At 30.4% G+C, this 22029-nt stretch overlaps 2 protein-coding genes across 3 annotated transcripts; one reads left to right on the top strand and one right to left on the bottom strand.

Moving 5' to 3' along the window:
* Positions 1–6939: 6939 nt before the first annotated feature.
* Positions 6940–8655, top strand: LOC114188481 (protein ODORANT1). Its single transcript, XM_028077053.1, has 3 exons — positions 6940–7308; positions 7464–8283; positions 8384–8655. The coding sequence occupies exons 1-3, from the start codon at positions 6940–6942 to the stop codon at positions 8653–8655; spliced, it is 1461 nt and encodes a 486-aa protein (XP_027932854.1).
* Positions 8656–17613: 8958 nt separating this feature from the next.
* On the bottom strand, positions 17614–19416 carry LOC114188714. Of its 2 annotated transcripts, none has more exons than XM_028077336.1 (3): positions 18844–19416; positions 18719–18731; positions 17614–18474 (listed from the first exon to the last, which is right to left on the bottom strand). In XM_028077336.1, the coding sequence occupies exon 3, from the start codon at positions 18462–18464 to the stop codon at positions 17844–17846; it is 621 nt and encodes a 206-aa protein (XP_027933137.1). In that variant the 5' UTR covers positions 18465–18474; positions 18719–18731; positions 18844–19416; the 3' UTR covers positions 17614–17843. The 2 variants fall into 2 exon arrangements, with proteins under 2 accessions (XP_027933137.1, XP_027933136.1); XM_028077335.1 differs by having other exon boundaries at positions 18687–18731; positions 18844–19391.
* Between the last annotated feature and the right edge of the window lie 2613 nt (positions 19417–22029).

The following is a 22029-nucleotide window of genomic DNA, read 5'->3' as shown; positions in this document are numbered from 1 at the left end:
TTGTAATATACAAAAATAACTGTCATAATTTATACAATTTAAATTGTTTTACAATGGAGTTACACCAAATGGTAGTAAGAGAATAAATGATGATTTGCAGGATGATTTTTTCTCAACGACGGTTGAATATGATATTGGTGACACCGAGAAATTACGAGAAAGAATACATAACCTTCGACCTTCATATTTCACCAACCTTCTAGTGTTCCGAGCAACTAACTGTGATGAAACATTGACTAAATTTATATCTATTCTGATGAAGAGGTCAAAAAAACTTGAAGTAATTGAAATTCAACAGTGCAAAATATCAGAATGTCTATTTGAAATCTTGGATCCTATTTATGGAGATGAAGAGGTAAAGTATTTGACACAACTAAAGGAATTAAAGTTAATCCAAGTATATCAGTTGCATATGTTATACCGTTGGGCTTTTGGGAGACATTTTGACTTCAAAAGTATGCAAATTATACACCTCAAAAGTTGTCCCTTTATATGGGTTCTCTTCACTCCCAACAAGGCCATGGAACTTTGCCAATTAAAGGAATTAAAGTTAGAGGCATGTGAGGATTTAAAGCAAGTAGTTTACACCGATATTTACTATAAATCTCCTTTCTTCCCAAGATTAAGTAAAGTGGAACTAAAGTCTCTCTCACAATTGGAAAGGATTTTAAAAATGTATGGCAATCTTTTAAGTTTGAAAACTTTGATAATAGAAGAATGTCCTTGTTTGGTAGAGTTCACAAGCAACCAAGCAATTTTAGTAGATTTCTTAGAGCCAATGAGTGACACTTTATTTGAGTTGGATGAATTGAGGTTAAATGGTTGTCACATGTTGCTTTATGTTGCCTCCTTTATGACACCACTTGAGATGAAAAATTTGAAGAAACTCTTTGTGAGTAATTGTTATGCATTGAAAATTGTAATCAATGTGGAGGAAATACCTAACTCTATAGAGCTCCTTCCCCAATTAGATGAATTGATTTTGATTAACCTACCTAATTTAACTCACATCATTAACAAAGAATATGTGAGGTTATATCAAAGTTTGCATACGATGCAAGTGGAGTTATGCAAGTCTCTTAATTGGTTACCAATATCAATAACTTTAACAAAAATGAAAATTGTGGATTGTGATGTCTTATGTAAGACCATCATCGTCAAAAAAGAAGAAGAGAGAGGAAAAACAATTTTTTCTCAGCTGAAGGATGTTACTCTTCAAAATCTGAGAGATTTGTGTGTTGCATTTCCTTCTACATCAGAATTTCCATCCTTGGAAACATTGAGAATTACAAATTGTCCTTCTTTGATTACATTTGTTGAAGAGACCAATGAGTTAAAAGAACATCAAAATCAAGATGCTTCAAGCTATTTCTTTCCAAATTCGGTACGTTTCAATTTGAAATTACATGTCTATAATATTCATTATAAGTGTCCATGCAAATTAAATCTTCTAATTCTAATATTTTTCTGGTATGTTAATTATATATATATATATATATATATATATATATATATATATATATATATATTAGGATAAATAGTCAGCTTAATAAAATAAATATTGCTATATTTTATTTTTTAGTACAATAAAAAATTTAATTTTGTTAGTTTGGTTTGGTCTTTGATATTAATAGTTGAGGTGCATATATTTGATCTATTAATTGTCATGTGTTTTTATTAAACGAAACATTAACATTGATATGTAATCAAAACTGTGGATTTAAAATAATGTGGGTAGAGTTAAGATAATAGCAAGACTAATTATTAAGGTTAACTTTGTTCTTTAATAAATACACGTGATATTTAATAAAGATGATTAATTACCTCAATCATTAAGGGAGTTTAAACAAAACTAACAAAATAATTTATTTAAAAAATATTTGTTTTGTGCTAAAAATTAGATATGTTAATATTTTTTATACTCAACTGATTATTTATCCTATAATTTATTTACTTTTTTATTGAAAATGTAATGAAAGTACAAAATTTATTAATTTAGTAAATTGCCATGCTTTTTAGTTTTATCCTACTTTGATTTGTTGTTCCCTATATTTCAAATTTGAAATTGTCATCTATTCCCTACAGTTGTCATTGGAAAAATTGAAGGTGCTTTATGTAATACATCAAGATATTAAGGAGCTTTGGCACTATAGTTCTCCTTCTGAATCATTTTGTCAATTGGAAAATTTGACTTTAAGCAACAATAATAAATTATTAAGTGTCATCTCTTCTCATATGATCACAAGATTCAACAACATGAAAGAACTTCATTTAGACAAATGTGAATCATTGACCACAATATTCAACTTTGAAGATGACAAACTAGATCATCCTATGGAAGAAATGCTTCCTCAACTGAGGATAATATCATTAAGTAACCTAAATAGTTTGAAATTTGTATGGAACAAGGAACCTCATGTTCCATTCTTCTCAAATTTGGTGTCACTTTTCATTGTCCATTGTGGTAGCATTCGAAGTTTATTTTCACTTTCTTCCTCCAAATATCTTGAGAAACTCAAATTACTGAAGTTGTATAGTTGCAAAGAACTAAAGGAAGTGATCTCGAGTGATGATGAAAATGTATCATCTATCGCTTTTCCACAGATGAAATGTCTAGTACTCAAGGATCTTCCAAAGTTTGTGAATTTCAGTCATTATCGTGGAACTCTTGATTGGCCTAACTTACAAACTTTAAGGGTTAGCAACGTTCCAAGTATGAAGATATTTTCAAGAGGCAACATCAACATACCATTGTTAAGATCAATAGATATAACATTTGTCAAGAAGCTTTGGTTTGGAAATCTAAATAAGACCATATCATTTATATACAATAATCCAGGTATGAAATTTTAAATTCAAAAAATTAAATAATTATAATATAATAATATACATGTTTATATACGTGAGAACCTAAAAAATCTGATTTTAAAAGTGATAGTGTTTTAAATAATGAGATCTTATTATTATTTTCATAATAAAAGCTTACATATAAATAGAAAATTTCATAAAATGATCTCGTCTCTAAAAAACACTTTCCAGGAGCTCTTTCCCTTCTCACTACAGTTTCTTACTGTAAGTTCATCTGTTTGATTATCAGAGATTGCTAGGGAGACCACTATGGCTACTATCTAATTTTGTCCAATCAGTTTCCTTCATTAAGTAAGTTGATTTTCTACTCTTTTCTCATACAATTGTTCTTATATATGCATGTGATCAGTACTGGTCACATGTGAATCCTTAGTTTTCCTTGTGAATCTATGTTGATTAGTGGTTCTGTTGATTTGCCTTAATCATATATGTTTTGTTCCTAGGTTGAGTTACATGCTCGGTAGCTGAAAAGGGGGTTTTCGCTGTTTTAGAGTTTGAGGTTGATTGACCAGGTAAGGGAAGCTAATTAGACTCTGTTATATAGAATGAATGTTTAATTGGTGTTAATTTCATATATTTGACTGTGAATTTAACTGTGGCATGAATTGCGTAGAAATTGATGCTAATTCTAAAGAGTATTGTTAGATTGAATCTATGAAATTGATAATGTGTCTAAATTTCCTTCATGATTGTGATTATTGTAGATGAGACTCGTGGTATGAATTGGGTATCTGTGAAACTCTCAAGTAGTTTGCATCTAGGTTGTCAAATGCACAATTTTGTAGGTTTGGACTTCACACAAATTATGCAAACTCGTTAGGCAAGTTGGGGTTCGTTGGGTGAACTATAAATCAAAGGTTCATCGGTTTATGAGTTCGTTGGGCGAGCATGAGCTCGCTAAACGAATTATGGATCAAGGCTCATTGATTTGCTTGTGTTGTTGGACGAGCCCTACTCGCTGGACGCATTATGGGAGAATTAATCCCTTAGAGTCCCAGTGGGTGAGCAATTTTGTCACAGGTCGAGAGTACACGTCTCACCCAACGAGAAGATATGCCCATTAAGCGAGTGGATCATGTTGGGTTATATATATTTTATGTCATATGGGTTATGGTTATAGATATTGAGAGATTGTGATTCCATATGTTTATATGACATTAGTCTTACACATATAAGGCATTTGACACCACTTTAACCCCAAAACCTTAAGGCAATGGTGTTATGGGTCTTCATTATTATATAGTGTTTAACTTTGTCTATTATATCAAATGTGAGACTTTTCGACTCACACTTGGCCTATTCCCAACAATTTCCCCTCAAGGGTGAGTCCTATGTGATCAATCACTCTGAACTATCGGCTCTGATACCACTGTTGGGTTATATATATATTTTATGTTATATGGGTTATGGTTATAGACATTGATCAGAGATTGTGGTTACATATGGTTATATGACATTAGTCTTACACATATAAGGCATTTGACACCACTTTAACCCCAAAACCTTAAGGTAATGGTGTCATGGGTCTTTATTCTTATATAATGTTTAACTTTGTCTATTATATCCAATGTGGGACTTTTTGACTCACACTTGAACTATTCCCAACAGATCAGAACTAGGATCAAAGGTTTACTCTTTCATTCTTGAGAGTCCAATTTTATACAAATATGGTTGTCACTAGTATTGGAAATAACTATATATATATATATACACACACACATATACATATATGTACACACACACACACACATATATATATATATATATATGTGTGTGTGTATCTATAAGTGTGCATGTATGTATGTATCTGTAAGTGGGGAATGTGAAGTGGTTTTCTATGAATTTCAAGGAGGAATTCTATGTGGTGATAGTTAGTGTATGCATTGACATAAAGATTCATTATTGGTTGGTATCCTTTCTCTAATAACTACTCACATTCGAGTATAGCAGAGTAGGTTATGTGGTGAAGAAAAGAAGAAGATCCTAGCCACTAGATTTGATCAAGTCCTAGGCACGAACGGAATTTACCTTGTGAGTGGTTGGGTGATAACCTCTTGAGGCAAAATTTTGCAGAGTTTGGGAACCTTTGCAGGTGCAGGCCACTAGGGGATTCGATGTTATATGCATGTATCCAGATAATCGAGTTAGTGTCCAATGTTTATCTAATACAAATAGATATATATGTTGTTTATGTGGCATGATGTATATGGCATATTTTACCAAAGTACTTTGGCTATATTAGCTTACGCTATGTTGTTGTATCTTGTTACTTCTTTTGTAATGATCACTTAATTGTGTGAGCAGAGGAGATGCAGGTGGGAATACTTCTCTTTTATTAAGCAGAGAGATAGATCGGTAAAGTGTGACAACAATAATAAGAGTGTTGTTTGTTTTAGAGATAGTAAACTCTAATATCTATTTGGAGATCTTTTGTATATATTGATATTTATTATGGTTATTCTGGGATAACTGTACTAATATTTTTATATTCGCCTTTATTATCTGTTTATACATAATATTGTGTTTATATATATATATATATATATATATATATATATATATATATATATATATATATATATATATATAATATAATTTAATTTAATTATGATATAAAAAAATTCATTTATCTGTTACTACATTTTTGTTATTATATTTTATATTAACAAATTTAAAAAATCTTTAAATACATGTTATCACATGAAAAACGATCATTTGATCACTTTTCTTTTCTCACAAAAATTCATCCATACTTTCTTAACCGCTTGAGAATTCCTTGCGCTGATTGTGGTGATTCGGAGCTTGATCACAGGTTAGGCCAGGTAAGTGAAGTTTTACTTTTAGATATATTAAATAATACATATAAACTATTACATTTTTCTCTTATAAATATTTGTTACAACAATATATAATTACACATTTTGTTATCAATTTTACAAAAATAGTTATTTTTTAAAATTAAAATAATTATCAGACGAGTTCTATTTTTTAAGTCATAACTTTTTAAATTTAACCGTTTTCATATTTTTTAAACTAAAATAATTATTTATAGTAAAAATATAAATTATAAAATAAATAAAAATCATCTATAAGAAAATTCTAAAAATTATTTATATTTATTTTAATAATTAAATTAAAATTTATTCTTTTTTATTGTCATAAAAGAAAAATAACATCTCCGGCGTATAATAAACGTGGGTGGGTTTTTCACAGTATATAAAATTAATTTCAGTTTCTTGTTATGATTTTGCCTGGGACATAAATCAATAAAACAATATTTTTAACATCATATTTAAGTTATACTTCTTTAATTAATTCAAACAACGAATCAATATTTGTATAATAATCTAGGTATAAACACGTCCAACACATATATATACTTCCCATGCATGACGTGTTTCAAAAGACTTCTATAATCAACATGTTCCAACTCGGTTTCATGCAATCTAGGATGTAACAAATTATAGTCACAACTCATGCCACATATTTTTCCATGCAAATTCATGTTCATTCTCTTAGTGTGATGGATTTTCTATTTTTGAGCACCAAGTGTTTCCCTTAATGCTTGTCCCTTCTGTTCAATCTCCACATAGCAGCAAACTGAGTTGTTACAAGCTTAGATGACAGCAAGGGCTACCAAGAACCATTGGCTCTGAGAGTTTCTAGGAACCTAAATTTTAGCATTCCCTCTTAATTTCGGTCCCTTCAAAATCCACTGGAACCAAGCACCCTCATTCACTTTACGCCAAAACAACAATCTCGGCCACCAACCAAAACGACAACCTCTGCCACCCTTCGCCGCCGCCGCCGCCACAAACCAGTTCCTAGCTCCTACCCTCTCTTTTTGTAGAGTGGTTTATTTGGAGCTTAGGAATTAATTAACCTGTATACACACTCACTTTAATATACAGTTTATCGCATAACATGCATGCATAGAGCACGTGGAGATAGATTAAGCATTTGGCTTATGGACAGAGAATTGCAGAGGCTAAACAGATAGCAAGAGGGGGAAGTTGAAGTAACTTGTTTGATTTTCCAAGTTTTGGAAGGTGAAGGAGCTTGATGGAGGATATGGCAAACAGCAACGATGTTGCCAATGGTGAAAATGGGTTGTTGGCGGTCTTTGGTGGCAATGAATTTGGTGGCGGCGGTGGTGGTGAAAGTGGTGGCAAAGTGGAGGAGGTGGCTCTGAAGAAAGGTCCTTGGACAGCTGCAGAAGATGCTGTTCTCATAGATTATGTGACAAAACATGGTGAAGGGAATTGGAATGCAGTGCAGAGGAACACAGGGTTGAATAGGTGTGGCAAGAGTTGTAGGCTTAGATGGGCCAACCATTTGAGGCCCAATTTGAAAAAAGGTGCTTTCTCTTCTGAGGAAGAAAAACTCATCGTTGAACTCCATTCACAATTTGGCAACAAATGGGCCAGAATGGCTGCTCTGGTATGCATTTTCTTTATCTTCTTTATTTTAGTTTTTCATAAAAAACTATGGTTATCATGATTATGACATGCATTTGGACACAGTGATCCTTGCACTAATATAGTAAAGAAAACCAGATTTTGAACTCTGTTTCTTTGGTTGCTGCTGCCACTTAGATGCCTGGGAGAACAGACAATGAGATCAAGAACTATTGGAACACAAGGATCAAACGTCGACAAAGACAAGGTCTCCCTCTCTATTCAGACGAGAATGATCACCATTGTTCCACAGCACCAAATCCTTCTCCAAACCCTAATAACACTCTCACAAACTTTGAGTTCTTCAAACAAAACTATCATCATCAAGAACAACAACAACACCAACAACAACAACCTCTATCTCCAACTGCACCTCAACATTCCCCTCTCCAACAGAGACATCCCTTCACCAATTCTTCACCTTTCAGTTTCTTAGACCAGTCACCCCTTCCACTCTCCTCCTCTTCACCCTCCTCTCTCCCCTTCACCTTCCAAAGACCAGAACCACTCCTATGCAACCCTCTTCGCTTCAAACGCTACCGTGCCTCTTCAAGCTACAACCCTCTCCCTGACCTTCCTCTCACAACCCAGTTCCCTCATCTTGATGGATTCAGATTCCCGGTTTCTTCAGGCTTCTCTCCGTTTCTTCAACCCTCTTTGTTCGAATCTGACCGACCCATTTCTTCTTCCTCCTCCTTCCAACCCAAGTTCGATCTCCCTTCAACCCAGTTCTACAAACCACCCCAAGACCAAGACATTGATTTCAACGACCCTTCTTTCCAAACCAGCAGCGGCCTCCTGGGGGGTCTTCTCTTGGAGGCTCAGGCTCTGGCTTCGGGTCAGAACTCAAAGAAACGACCCCACTTGAGTTTAAACGAGGGAAACGATATCTTCGATGCATGCCAAAGCTTCGAGGACTTTCCATCTAGCTCTCTTTTCTGGCCTTCTTCTGCATCAGGTTCGTTTCATTTTTGTTATTATCAAACATTTGATGAACTGTGCTCAAAGTTTTGAAAATTTGATCACTGATTCCATTTGAATGTTTATGCATGCAGCAGGAAAAGCGAAGGAAGAGGCACCTGATTTGAGCAAGTTCACGAATGAGGAGTTGTCGTCGTTGCTTACATCTTCCAACACACAGGGCCATGAGTGGCTCAACAATGGCGTTCCTGAAGGATCGAATGTGCAACCCTGTGGTAGTGGCATGATAGATGACAATTTTGGAGTTGATTTGAAGCCCGTGGCTTCGTTGTTTCCTCTCACCAACACCACAAACCATAACGAAAACCAAGGTTGTTACCCTTGGGACAATTTGCCTGGTCTCTGCTAAGATAATTTTGGAAGCTATATATATATATATATGCATAATGTTAATCAACAAGTTTCGTGTATATCAAAATGGTATCCATTAATTAGATTAGTAGTTCATTCTCTGTATATTAATTGCAGCAGTTATTTTATTTAGGTTTATCGATGAAGTTCTATAATCATGGCATATAATTATTTCTTAGTTATATAAACGTCGGGGTTATAAAAAAAACTAACAAAATTAAATCAAACCTTAATGCTAATTAAATTAAATTAAGAAAATCAAAATAATATAAATTGGCTTTAGAATAATAACAAACTGGTTTAGTCATTTATATTTTAATATCTTCATATTTTTGTTATTATTATATACATACATGCATTTGTCTTATTTATATTTCTATATCTTCATTTTGTTATTATATATACATTTATTTTTTTAGCATTTTTGGTACTTTCATTATGAACAATAATATTATCACTCTTATTTTTTAATTTTTATTTTTTTTATATACCATTATTTTTTTTCTTTGAAAGAATTGACTCACACTAAGTCACATCAGAAATATTAATAAAAAATGAAAGTCAAAAATTAGAAGTCAGAGTATAATTTTCCTTTCATTATTCTAACATCATTTAAGAATCAAGATAAACAAGAATTAATAATCTCATTATTTATGAATTGAGATTATGAATGGTTTAAATATAAATTTTTCAGAGAAGATATCGTAATGTTAATAATAATATTTCATTAGACTTGAAATTAAAACTTTACCATTAAAATTTTATCATAACTCATCTAGTAGTATAAGAGGGTTTGGTAATTAGATTAATTTAGATTCTTTATTGAATTTTTTATTATTATTTCTCTATTATATCTTTGAAATACACTTATGAATATTAATTTTAGTGTTTTGAAAAAGATTTATATAATACCAACATCAATATATTATTAATGTTCAATAAAAGATTATATAAAAAAAATCAACAAAAAATCGTAATTAAATTAAGATATATGTTGTATGTTTGCGGTTGTCAAAACTTAATGCAATTCATTATAACTACCAGAAAAATGCTAATTATCCACAGAGAAAAATAGTGAAAACAGTTATGAGAAGATGAAGAACTTCATAAAAGAAAAATGATTAAAAAGGCACAACATGAGACAAGAAACTATGTATGGGAAAAACATTTTGTTTGAACGATTTTTGTGAAGGTATGAAAAGGACAGTTTTTGAATTGATGCTATCTCTTATTGACATTCCCTTTTACAGGGATATAACTATGTATATACACAACTCTAAAAGGTTGGAGCATCCAAAATGTCCCATGCACTATTAATATTGTTATATCCTATCACTTTGTTACGTTAAAGATTACATAATGTTTAGGTTTTCACAGTTTTTGGGTTATAATAGTGATTTTATTATTATGATTTTTTTTATAATTTATTTTAGTACAATGATTTAATATATTTTAAATTTATTTTTTGAAATATTAAGATTAATGAAATATTATCTCCTCACGAACAAATATCACTAGTTATATTAATGAAATATTAAGATTATCCTACCATAATGTCATTAAATACTATCTCCTCACGAACAAATATCACAGTAATTTCTTAATTTGAATTTGATTTGCTGTTACAGAATAGTAAGCATTAATCCTTGAAATTAAATAAATTTTGCTTCCCATTTTTATACGTTAAAAAGTGAAATATCTGCTTACTTCAAGGAGAAAGATTTTTAAGCTCACCAGCTAAAGTTTAGAACATCTTTAATATAAAAGTTAAGTTCAATAAAATTTTAAATATCTTATAAATTTAATGTTACGTTTGTACTAAAAAATTATTTAAAATATTTTTTATTTACATTTAAGTTTTTTTTATTTTATTTTTTTATCAATAAAATCGTGTGTTTCTTTAATTTTATGTTTATATCTCTTCTTCTCATCTAAGAATAAGTTGACGTGCAAGTTAAAAAAAAATGAAAAATCATTTTGATTCTATTTTTTTATTCATATTTTTTATTTTCTAACTTGACTTAACGTGAGTTATTGATTCTTTAGGAATAAAAGATAATGGTACATTAACCAATGATCCACATTAAATCACGTCATATAATAAAAGATGTGAGTCATAGTATCATTATAAAAAAAATTGAAGAAAAAATTATTTGATTTATGAGTTAGAGATACAAGATAAAAAAGTAATTATAAAGTTATTCATTACCAACAAAATTAAATTTTAAAATACTTAAATGAAAAAATCTTATTAAATTTTATCCCTTATAAATTTAAATATTTTAAGATGAATTATTAATACAAAAAATTATTTTTCAATTAAATCTTTTGTGTAATTTTTTTAAACTAAATATATAGTTATTATTACTCACCTATTTTCATTTATTAATACAAAAAATTATTTTTCAATTAAATCTTTTGTGTAATTTTTTTAAACTAAATATATAGTTATTATTACTCACCTATTTTCATATATTCACTAGCACAAAATGAGGATATTATGTCTAGTGATTAAGTCTGACCAATGAATATTATAGGTGAAAAATGCATGTGATATTTTTATAAATAAGTTGTCAAGATTTACGTATGACCCCTTATGGTCAAATGTCAATTTATGTTTGAAACCTTATGGTTAGACATAAATTTCAAAATTTTTGTTTGATCATAAGGGTTTACTTCTAACCAGAGGGCCTCAAATGGAAAACCTTTAATATAACTCTGGCGCCACTTTCATTTTCACTTTCTTCTTCACATCAACATGCGAACAACCCCATATGAGCCTCGCAACCTCTATCGATGAGTTTTCTTTGTTTTTTCTTCGTTTAATATGGAACTCTTGCTCATTCCTCTTACGTTTCTCTTTGTTTTGTACATATTGCAGACTATTTAAAGATCTTTATTATAGAACACGAACTTTAAAATATATTTTTTTTATTGCGAGATCGTCTAGCTTTTTTTGCAGTGCCTCGTCATCGACACTCGATGTCACTGCCATTCACCACTTCATCGTAACTAAAGGCACTGGTGGCACTGACCGCACTATCCCCTTACTCCTCTTCTCTTTGTTTCTTGTTCTAAAGTGTGGTATTGTGTTGTATTTCTCTCTGTTTTTGTTATACATGTAGAGATAAATTAGGAAAGAATAAGATGGTACAATGGAATGGAGGTGATATTTGGGAGAACTGCACTACACGATTTTTTTAGTTTAAACAACTTGAAAATGTTGCCTAAAGTAACAAAAATTTACCTTATCTCTCCCTCAAGAATTGTCTCATTGAGAATCAAACTTGTGACTTTGGCTTTGATACCAATTGTTGGACTGAGCATTTAACACTGAGCCAAAAGTTATAGCTAATAGATAGGATGGAACTCTTTGTACTTAAGATTGTAGCAACCTAAGTGTCATTGTTTGATTGTGATTTCGCCTACCTACCCTCCTCCACGAGACATTTGATGTACCTTATAACAATTTAAGTATTATTGGGTCACATGATGGTAATTTAAAAATATTTAAAACTAAATTACCACAATTTTAAAAATATGGTCTAAATTATCCACATTTTAACAATTGTTACCTATTACATCAACATCTTCTACCGTATTGCTTAAAATTAATAGGTAACATTTTTTTTATGTTATCTAAGTTTAAGGCAAATAAAACTCACTAAATAACCAACAATAAAAAAAACTTGTGCCTTATTCCTATTTTACACAATGGTTGTTCAGTTGTTGTCATGTCAATGTTGTCTAATCTATAGCTATGAAGAAGATTCATAGTGTATAGTATAACTAAGAAGGAAACAACATTATGAAGTGATGGGGAAAACAACAACACAAACAATATACCAGAGAATGCAGCGGATATAATTTCCCCTAACTTGCAAGAATCTATGAGGAGTAACAATCAAATAGCACAATAATAAATCACCAAAAGTACAAATAAAACCCCTCAAATCAAGGGTAAAAAGTCGTCCAGACCAAAGAAATAGCTCCACTATGATCAACAAGAGTACAAAAAAGTCTCAATCAATAACACAAATTAGTGCCAACACCCAACCAAATAACAAAGCAACAAAGCTTTCAAATAGAGAAGAACAAGAGAAGAAAAACCTATAAAATCACTACTGCAGTACGAAATTAATATCTCCAAACTCAGACCTCGTATTAACCATCCGACCGGTCAGAATGAAGAACAATGAGTTCCGAACCTGCTGTACAAATTTCAGCCCGATCCAACGGTGAACGAATCCGTAGCGCCGATTTTACGGGGGTAGCTATGTGAAAAACGTGAGCAAAATTTTCCTTTAACTCTCCTTCTATGTGTTAGGGTTTTTAGTGTGTTCTGACTCTATTGTTCTGCCTCTCTATTTATTTTATAGCCTCCTCTCCACTAGGTTAAGTGAGACATGAGCTTCTCAAGTTTTGGATCTTTTCTCCACATAGGAAGGGAGCTCAATACCCAACATGAAGAGACCAAAATTTTATTGTTTTGTCCACATTTTCTATGGACATTTAAAAAAGTGTTGCCTAAATAACCAACAATTTATAAAATGAGGCCCTTAGTAGTTTTAAGCCACACTAATATATTTGTGGCCTTCTTTATGTTTAGATAATAATTGTATACATCTGGGCTAGCTTAGTGTGGTCTAAAGTAAAAAATGACGTAGTGTTAGTGTCATCTAGTTTGTGAACCCTTTGTGTCAAAATAGTGAGGGAAACTAGATTTACCAAAAAACAATGGGTAATGTTGGAAAGGAAGATATGGAGGATGAGTATTAGGTCTCAAGGAGGGGTTATGCATATGAATGGTGAAGTGAAGGTGAAGAAAAGGAAGAAAATGGGGCTAGAGTCATATGGTTCTGTTATGTTTTTTGTTCTAATGAAAGAAGATGAGTCTATGGTGAAGGATAATGGAGAGATTAGAGTTGAAGGTCGAGAGCAACAGAGAAAATGGAGGCATCCTTGTGATATTGGGTTTGTTGTTATTGTGATGATTGGTGAGTGTGAATGAAGGTGCCACTAGAGGTTGGGAGGTTGATCTTAGAGTGTGTTATGTGTTGATTCTGTGCATGAGGATAAAGGTTGTGTGCCTCTTATTACTATCATAGTGTGATTGTGTGAATGATTGATGAAAAGAGGTTCTAGATATGAATGGAATGGTCCGCAATTGATTTGAAGATCTCCATTGTAGAACGCCAAAATTTATGTTTGGCCCTCCTATATTAAGCAGACATAAATTTATGTCTATTATTCCAAAAAACTTAAATTTATGTCTCCTGAATCTACATCCGGTCTAAATCAAACTTAGAAAAGCAAAAAAACAAAATTGTGTTAATGATTAAAATTGTGAGATCTTATTGTAAATAAAGTGATAGTATGGTTAAGATAAAATAATAATTTACTATTATTGCTAAAAATATGTTAATTAACAATGAATTATCTTTATCATTATATTAATAACAACCTTAATCATTATAGGTGATGATGTAAAAGTCATTGGGAAACATGATCATTTCAATATCCATGTGTTTTTTTGAAAGCAACAAAATACACTTGTTGTTAGGAATCCAAGTGAGTCTAAGTCTCACATTGACCAAAAATGAAAAAGTAAAACACTATATAAGAATAAAGACCCATAAAGGTTGGGCTCAGGTTTCATTGGTGTTATATCTCCCCAGTGATTAGAGCTGTCAAAATGGGTAACCTAGCCCGACCCGGCTCGACCCACTACGGGTTGATGATTTAGTGAGTCAACCCAACCCGGCTCACTTTTTAGCGAAATATATTTTTTTTATTTTTTTCGGTCAAAACTAAATTGTAATTCTAATTAAAATCTAAATAAACTTTAATACAATCCAAATACAAACCAAAACAAAAAAAAAAAAAATTATTTGTGTTGGATAAAAAAATAACCTAACATGACCCAAATGTAAAGTTCAACTTAATAAAAAAAATAAAAAACAACACTTGTGTGACCCTTTTGTTTGCGGGTTGGTGAGCTAACCCGGTTCACCACGGGTTCAACCCGGATGAGTCGGGTCAAAAATCAACCCATGTTAAAATTTGTAAAAAAATTTCAACTCAACCCGACCTAAACCCGTGGTGAGCTGGGTTGGCTCGCGGATTCTAACCCATTTTAACAGTTCTACTAGTGATATCCCCTCCTTATAAACCTAACACATGTTAATAACAATATTATTTTTTATCACAAGTTCACAATTATAATAAATGAAGACAAATAAGATAAATGATGAAAATATAAGAACTATGTCATCTTATCGATAATTCAACTCAATTGAAAAATCCTTAAATTTACAAAAGACTTAAAATTTATTTAAATTATAAAAATATTTTCAATATTCAATAAAATTATTTTTTAATAAAAGCTATATCAACAATATTTAAATCAACAATATTTAAATGTATAAATTACTTAAAACTTAATTAAATAGAAAAGGTATATAGAATTTCGGTCACTTACTTAAACCTAACTTCATTCAAACACATTAAATTAAATTGTAGATAATGTCGCGTCTTACTCGTAGACCAAATTAGCAAAAACTAAGTTTTGGCTGCTGGAAGTAAATTCCAGAAAACTTATCATTTGATGGAAATTTGGACATTGATTGCTCATAGCAATTTCTTCATCGTCAACGATTTTTCGATATAATATAAATGACGCTATTATTAGTAATCATAAATTTAGTAGTCAATTAAAAATAGAACCACTTTTTATTTTATATTATAAAGACGCCGAAATAATCCTACGTTTATTTTTTAAATAATTTTAAATATTCTTTTAATTTTTTACCTACCATATAGCATATGCATATGTGATAAGATAAGTTTCGTCTCTTTTGAGGATAAAAAATTGCTCTTTTATAAAAATAATATTAGTGTGTATTTGTTACCAAAACATGCTTATATCATCAAAAATTATGCGTATCAAATTTTGAAAGACGTGTAATCAAGCAGATATGTACTATGTTATAACCTAAACAAAAAAATTGTACTCTTTCAAAACGACAACACGAAATAACAACATAAAATTTACAACATCTTTATACAATTTTTCTTCTTCTAATAGTTCGTAACATAATTGTGGATGATGTAATAACACTGTGATAACATGTGACAAAATCATTTAAAATATTGATATTATATTAAAAAGTAAAATATTTAAATTTACAAAATCATATTGTAAGATAGAAATTGTTCTTATTTATATTTTTTAATTTTTTTATGACTTTCGATAACTTTTAAAAATTAAAATTAAATTTACATATATTTTGAAGAGTTAAAATAAGAAAAATATATATTAAAATACAAAATATAAGTTAGTACAAATTTTATATTATAAATCGATTTTATATAGTTATATTAGAGTTAAAATTCACTTATACTATCTTGTATTAAAACGTCTATCATAACAAAAAATTTATTTGATAGATATATTGTCCGATTCTAAAAGAAAAAAAAAACTAAAAAATATATAACATTTTTAAGAAAAGATTGTCTATAACTCAATGTCAAAAGTATGTGGCTTTGAGATTAAAAACTCTTTAGACATTGAATTAATGGGCACTAATTTTGAAGATGGGAAAGTCAATAATGCATACACAATGCCTAGGTGTAAGAGATAGAACATCATTAAATTTGAGAAAGTGTAAAGAAAGCCAACTCTATACGTAGCTTCTTTGGGATTGATCTTTCTCTTTTTGGAGATCAACATTTGGAGTTGATAGAGACAACTCACTCTTTTCTATCCCTCCCTTATCACATATCATTGCATAATATTTTAAAACCTTTCTTCTTTTCATAAATAATTTAAAGATACCAAGTTGGTGCCGTGTCTCTCTCAATTTCCCACAATATGTATAATTCAATAATTGTAGAACTATAACCCATCAACTTAAATTATCTTCCAACTTTCTCATGCCTTCTTCGTCTAACTTGGATTTACTAGAGTTTAAACTTTACATCACACTTCAAATTTATTTATAATTCTTCGTAACTCATGTATCTTAACTCTTAACTCTCAAAAAGTCTCACATCAATTAGAGATAAGAAAAATTCATAATATATAAGTGGAATACAAACTTCATTTTATAAATCAGTTTAATAAATTGAATTAAACTTAAACTCCACTTGTAATAATATTTGGATTTGGACTTGGACCGAGAATTTGAACTCTTTGTCACTAACCACATTATTATGTTATTTCTAAATTCATTTTCTTAATATTTTATAAGAAAAGTAATTTCAATCATTTATATGAATTTGACTCATATCATTATTGTTGTGTTTTCTTTTGTTAATTGTTTTGGAAATACCCATTACTTTTTTATTTTTTTTATTTTTCAATCAATAGTTTATGTCATAAAGAGCTCAGTCACTACACACAAAAATTTGTTTAGTACAAATTAATATGTACAAAAATTATTTTTAGTATTTTTAACTGATGATAGAGACTCTGTTAAAAAGGTGTCATAGAGTATATTAACATTCTTCTTGTTCAATCATGTCCTGTAACACAAAAAGAAATAGTAATGGTAAACATTATGTAATGGGTGTCAAAGATTTGGACAAGATTATTCTTAGCACACTCTTTGAAAAGAGTGCACAAACAAGTGTTTGGATTTGATTTCATTTGGGAAAAGTTCAACACACCCCATTTTGAGAATGTGTGGTGGAATGAACAGAGAGATAAAGAAAAAAGAGATAAAAAGTTGTAGATGTGATAAATTATGTTATAGAAAACAGAGAAGATAAAAAGAAAGGTAGAGCAAAAGTGAGATACAAGAGAAGGAAAATATATATAAAAACTCTGATAAAAAAAAGAGAATTCATATAAGTAGGTGCAAATTTTAAAGTTAATGTTAAAGAAACAAACTCATTAGATTTTTTATTTGTTAAAGATTTAGTGAAAAACTTGGAAATGTAAATGACATTGGTCTTAAAAACACTTATGTTCTTGAAAATGATTAATGGCTGGCTTTATACCAGACACACCATAAGTTTGACATAAGCCAGTTTCAATTGCCACCAGAACCAAGTTGAATCATTGTTTTTTTCATGGTAAAAGCCTCAATGAATCTTCCATACACAACATCACACAATCTCAAGAACTAACCAACCACTGGCTACCCCTCTATACATAACAAATTTGGTTCAAGGAAACCTCTTTCACAATGATTCAAGGAAACCAGTTTTGGTGAGAACAGCATTCCTCACTTTGCTGAGATCCCTACCCTTGAGGGTCCTTCCAACACCTTCAAAAACTGAAAAAGAGGATATCTGACTCCTTGCAAGCCTTCTTGCAATAAACTCATGTGGAGGGAGCTTTGTGTCATACTCATCATCTTCTTCTTCCTCATCATCACTGTACCCTCCACCATAATTACCAATACCCTCACCATCATCATCACCTTCACCAGAATGGTAGAAATCACCATAGCCACCAAACTTTGAAACACTGTTGGGGGTGTTGTTTGGCTTGTTCCTATAAATCTGTGACCAGTCAGGAATGTTGAGAGGTGCTGATTGCTGAAGAACCTTGGCTTCATGAGAGGAACTGGCACTGCTATTGCCACTACTAGTCCTTGGAATCATCCTTGCAGCACTTGGAAGAGTCCTTGGAACAGCAAGAGGAGAAGACCCTTTTTCCTTTGGCTTGTGAACACCAGAAATATTGTTGTAATCAGGTCTTTCCTTGAAAACAGCCCAAACTTCCTCTTCTTCAAAGTCTCCATCTCTCAAGCATCTCCATATTCCACTCCTCTGCCTGTTATAGTTATTATCCTCCATCAATCACTTCCTACATGGTCCAAATCACTTCCATGATTGCTTAATAAAGTTTCAAAGAATGAAAGAAAGAAAAAAAGAAAGGAATTTGAAAGTTGAGAAGGGAAGAGAAGAGAAGAGAAGAGAAGAGAAGAGAACAGAGAGAGAGACTCATTGAAGCATTCATACAAATATCTTAAAAGCATGTTTTGATATGATATTCCATTAAGGTAAACAATAGTATACCTTTCTCAGAAGATCTAGAGAGCAGGCTTTACCTTTTGTTCTTCCCTGAAATATTGAAAACATATATATAGAGAAGTTGAAATTAGAGATGAGTCCCTTTTGATTCTGATATCAGAATTTTGAGGTAGACAAAAATTTGTAACATTTTGTTAATTACCTCTATTGATTGAAGGAGTGTATATAGATTTTATGTAGCAGAAGGGCACCCCACAAAAACTGAACAACAGCAACAAGACCCGAAGGGGCAAGAATAAGACAGAGCTTAGTTCTGGTTCTGCCCCTATGGATCCTCTAATTGATGAATCTATCCATGTATTTAACTCTTGAGAGCTGAGAGGACTAACTTTTGACAATGAAAGATAAAGAGGAGCAGTAAAACCCTTTTACTCACTTTATCTGAAATTGCATCTCATGGAATCTTTAATGCAAAATAGAGGAAAGGAACAAGAGATGTTGAATTTCATGTGACATAGTCCTCAATAGTAGTGGATGCTTAGTTGTTCTTAGTCATCTCAATAACAACAACATTAAAAAAAAAAAGTTTGTGTCTTTACCTTTTTCTTGTGGCAATCCCAGGACTCAGGTTTCCTTTTCCTTTCCATTTATATCTTTCACAAGCCCACTTTCCATGACCACACACAATTTGAGTAGTTTTTTTATGCAGCATATTGGTTTTTCATGCAGCACCAAAGGGTGAAAAACTGTGAATTCATTTGCAGTAAGAAACGGTAAAAGTGATGAACATTGAAATGATGGCAAATGTACATCCATTGCGCTGTGAATGGACGGCTAATAGATAAAGAATGGTTACTGTCAGAGACGCAGACAAAGTGTCAAAGTTTTCAACGAAAGAATACAAATGCTATGCATTTGTATTATAAACAAATAAGCATGTAAATAAATAGGCACACAATCATGTTTTGTTTTTTTCTGCACTTCGATTTGTTTATGTGGTGTAACAAGTGGAGGAAGATACCACCATCGATAATAATTATTATTATTATTATTATGATATGATATTAATAATAACCAAAGCAAGCATATTGTGATAGTACAGAAAGAGAGAAAGAAAATTGACACACGGAAAATTCTGTGATGTGGCAGAAACAAGGATCTGACAATATTAAAAACAAAAACACCAAGTCACCAACTTGTGTGGCACTGGTTCGAAGTGGCCTAGAATCCTCGAACATGTGGTCTTGGATTTTAACTTTGTGATTCATACGTAAGGAAAAACACACGAGGATCCTAAGTTCAAGGGACATGTGTCCTAAGATTTCTGTCTTCATGACTTCAGTTTACATTTCAAATTTTGATGTAATCGTTTTTTATTTAGTTCAACTTTTTTTTCAAGTTTCAAAAAATATTTTGAGAAACAAAGATAAAATATAAAATAAAATAAAAACGAGTTTTTGTATGTTATTTGACACCTAATGGTGTCCTTCCTGGAAGTTCCTTGTGAACAACAACGTGACCCACATGCATCAATTAGTTAACATTCAACGAATGTGATACGTGTAACGAAAGGAAAAAAAAAAGAGATTGTGGTATTTATAAAGAATTTATTTTATTTATCTTTCGGTGAAATATGTTATTTAGATACAGAGTTGTTTAAATAAAAAAAAATAGAAATTAACGAAATAATTTAAAATATAAAATTTTAAACTTAACTTAAAAATAAGAAATTAAAATTTTTCATATTTACGTATTTCAAAATCCTTTCATTTTTTGTTTGTTTTTGGTAGAAATATCGTATTACGGATAAAACCACAACAGTTAATAAATGTATATTGTAAATGGATATCTGCGAGTAATATATATGGGTACTTTCTATATCCATATATTAACGGGACAAGTACATCTATCATAATATTCATACTTGTAGATATCCATACTCGCTATACTCTAATTTAAATTAAATAAAAAAATATTATTAAAATATTAATAATTGATTTTGAATGTGTTATTTTTTATTAATTGGTTTTAAAAAAATTCTATTTCTTTGTAAATTGTTATTCAACATTATTTAAATGAATTATTTAGATTTGTTTGAAATTTATGAATTTATGTATTATATTTTATTTAAATTTATTATGAAAATATAATGTTAAATATTTATTTTTATTTTGTAGTAAATATTTGTATGTACCCGTAAATATTAAGAACGTATACAGAACAAATATTTATTCATAGATAAGATATGAAAAGATACTATTCTTATCATACAATGCGCCCCCATTGACATCACTAGATTCAGCAATCTAATTTCAAACATTATATTTCAATTGATGTTGATTGGGGATTCATTCATACTAAAGTCTATTGATATTAATTATTTTTCTTTCGTTATTTTCTCATTTATTGTTATTTATCCACCGACATGCATTTTGAGCATGGTTTTTTCATTTGTTGGTGTTAACTAAAGATATTTTAGTTGTAACGTAAATTAAGGATTACTTTTAAGCATATGTCAATTAGAAATATTTTACACCAACATAAATCAAAATTATATTTTTCTTATATAATTAGAGTTTTTCTAATCAACACTGACAGATTTTTTTTTGTGGTCGATGTCAATCATAGTTCCTTAATTGAATTTTTTTTATAAATATAAATTATATCTTTTTAATTGATATTCATACTAGTTATTTTATGATAATATTCTTGAGGTTATTTTTTTTATGAATGTAAACTGATACTGTTTTTAACTATTATTAACTAAAGTTTTTTTAAGTCAACGTTAATGATACTATTGTTCGATGGATGCTAGTCGATTAAGAACATCATTCACTTACATTTTTTAATTTTATATTAAAATCATTTTTATGTTTGATAATAATTGAAATATATTTTACTTAAATAAAAAAATAAAAACTCGACAAATTTAAAAAAAATATTTGAAAAAGTAAAATAATTCAAATTAAATATATTTTAATATTTTTAAAATTACGAAAGTCCTTGTACGTTAAGATTCAAAGTGAGAATAATTATGTCTAAAGAATCTGAAAAGTAAGAAATTTTCAAAAGGTTAATCAGAATCATCTTTTAGGATTGCATATATTTTCTATTATTCTAATAGATTTTCAGTATGCCTACAGTAAAAGAAAAAATTATATTTTTGACTCTTATTTTATATTTTCTGACGTTACTTAGTATGAATCATTAATTCTTGTAAAAAGTTATAAGAAAGACAGTGATACATTAATCAATAACCTACTTTATATTACGTTAAAGAATAAAGGATAAGAATGAGAGTCAAAGTATCATTTTCCAGACTAAAGACGCAAATGCAAAAATCTTTAATTAAACTAAAATCATATTACATGAATTCTCAAGCAATATT

Source organism: Vigna unguiculata, chromosome 6, assembly GCF_004118075.2.
Source record: "Vigna unguiculata cultivar IT97K-499-35 chromosome 6, ASM411807v1, whole genome shotgun sequence".
Taxonomy (NCBI): domain Eukaryota; kingdom Viridiplantae; phylum Streptophyta; class Magnoliopsida; order Fabales; family Fabaceae; genus Vigna; species Vigna unguiculata.
This window is presented reverse-complemented; position numbering and strand designations above follow the sequence as displayed.

What these genes read in the sequence shown, in the direction of transcription:
- LOC114188714 (XM_028077336.1), bottom strand. Translation starts at nt 18,464, where the DNA reads ATGGAGGATAATAACTATAACAGGCAGAGGAGTGGAATATGGAGATGC.
- LOC114188481 (XM_028077053.1), top strand. Translation starts at nt 6,940, where the DNA reads ATGGCAAACAGCAACGATGTTGCCAATGGTGAAAATGGGTTGTTGGCG. An exon ending in GGGCCAGAATGGCTGCTCTG is followed by an intron (nt 7,309 to 7,463) that starts GTATGCATTTTC and finishes GCTGCCACTTAG; the next exon opens with ATGCCTGGGAGAACAGACAA. An exon ending in CTGGCCTTCTTCTGCATCAG is followed by an intron (nt 8,284 to 8,383) that starts GTTCGTTTCATT and finishes TGCATGCAGCAG; the next exon opens with GAAAAGCGAAGGAAGAGGCA.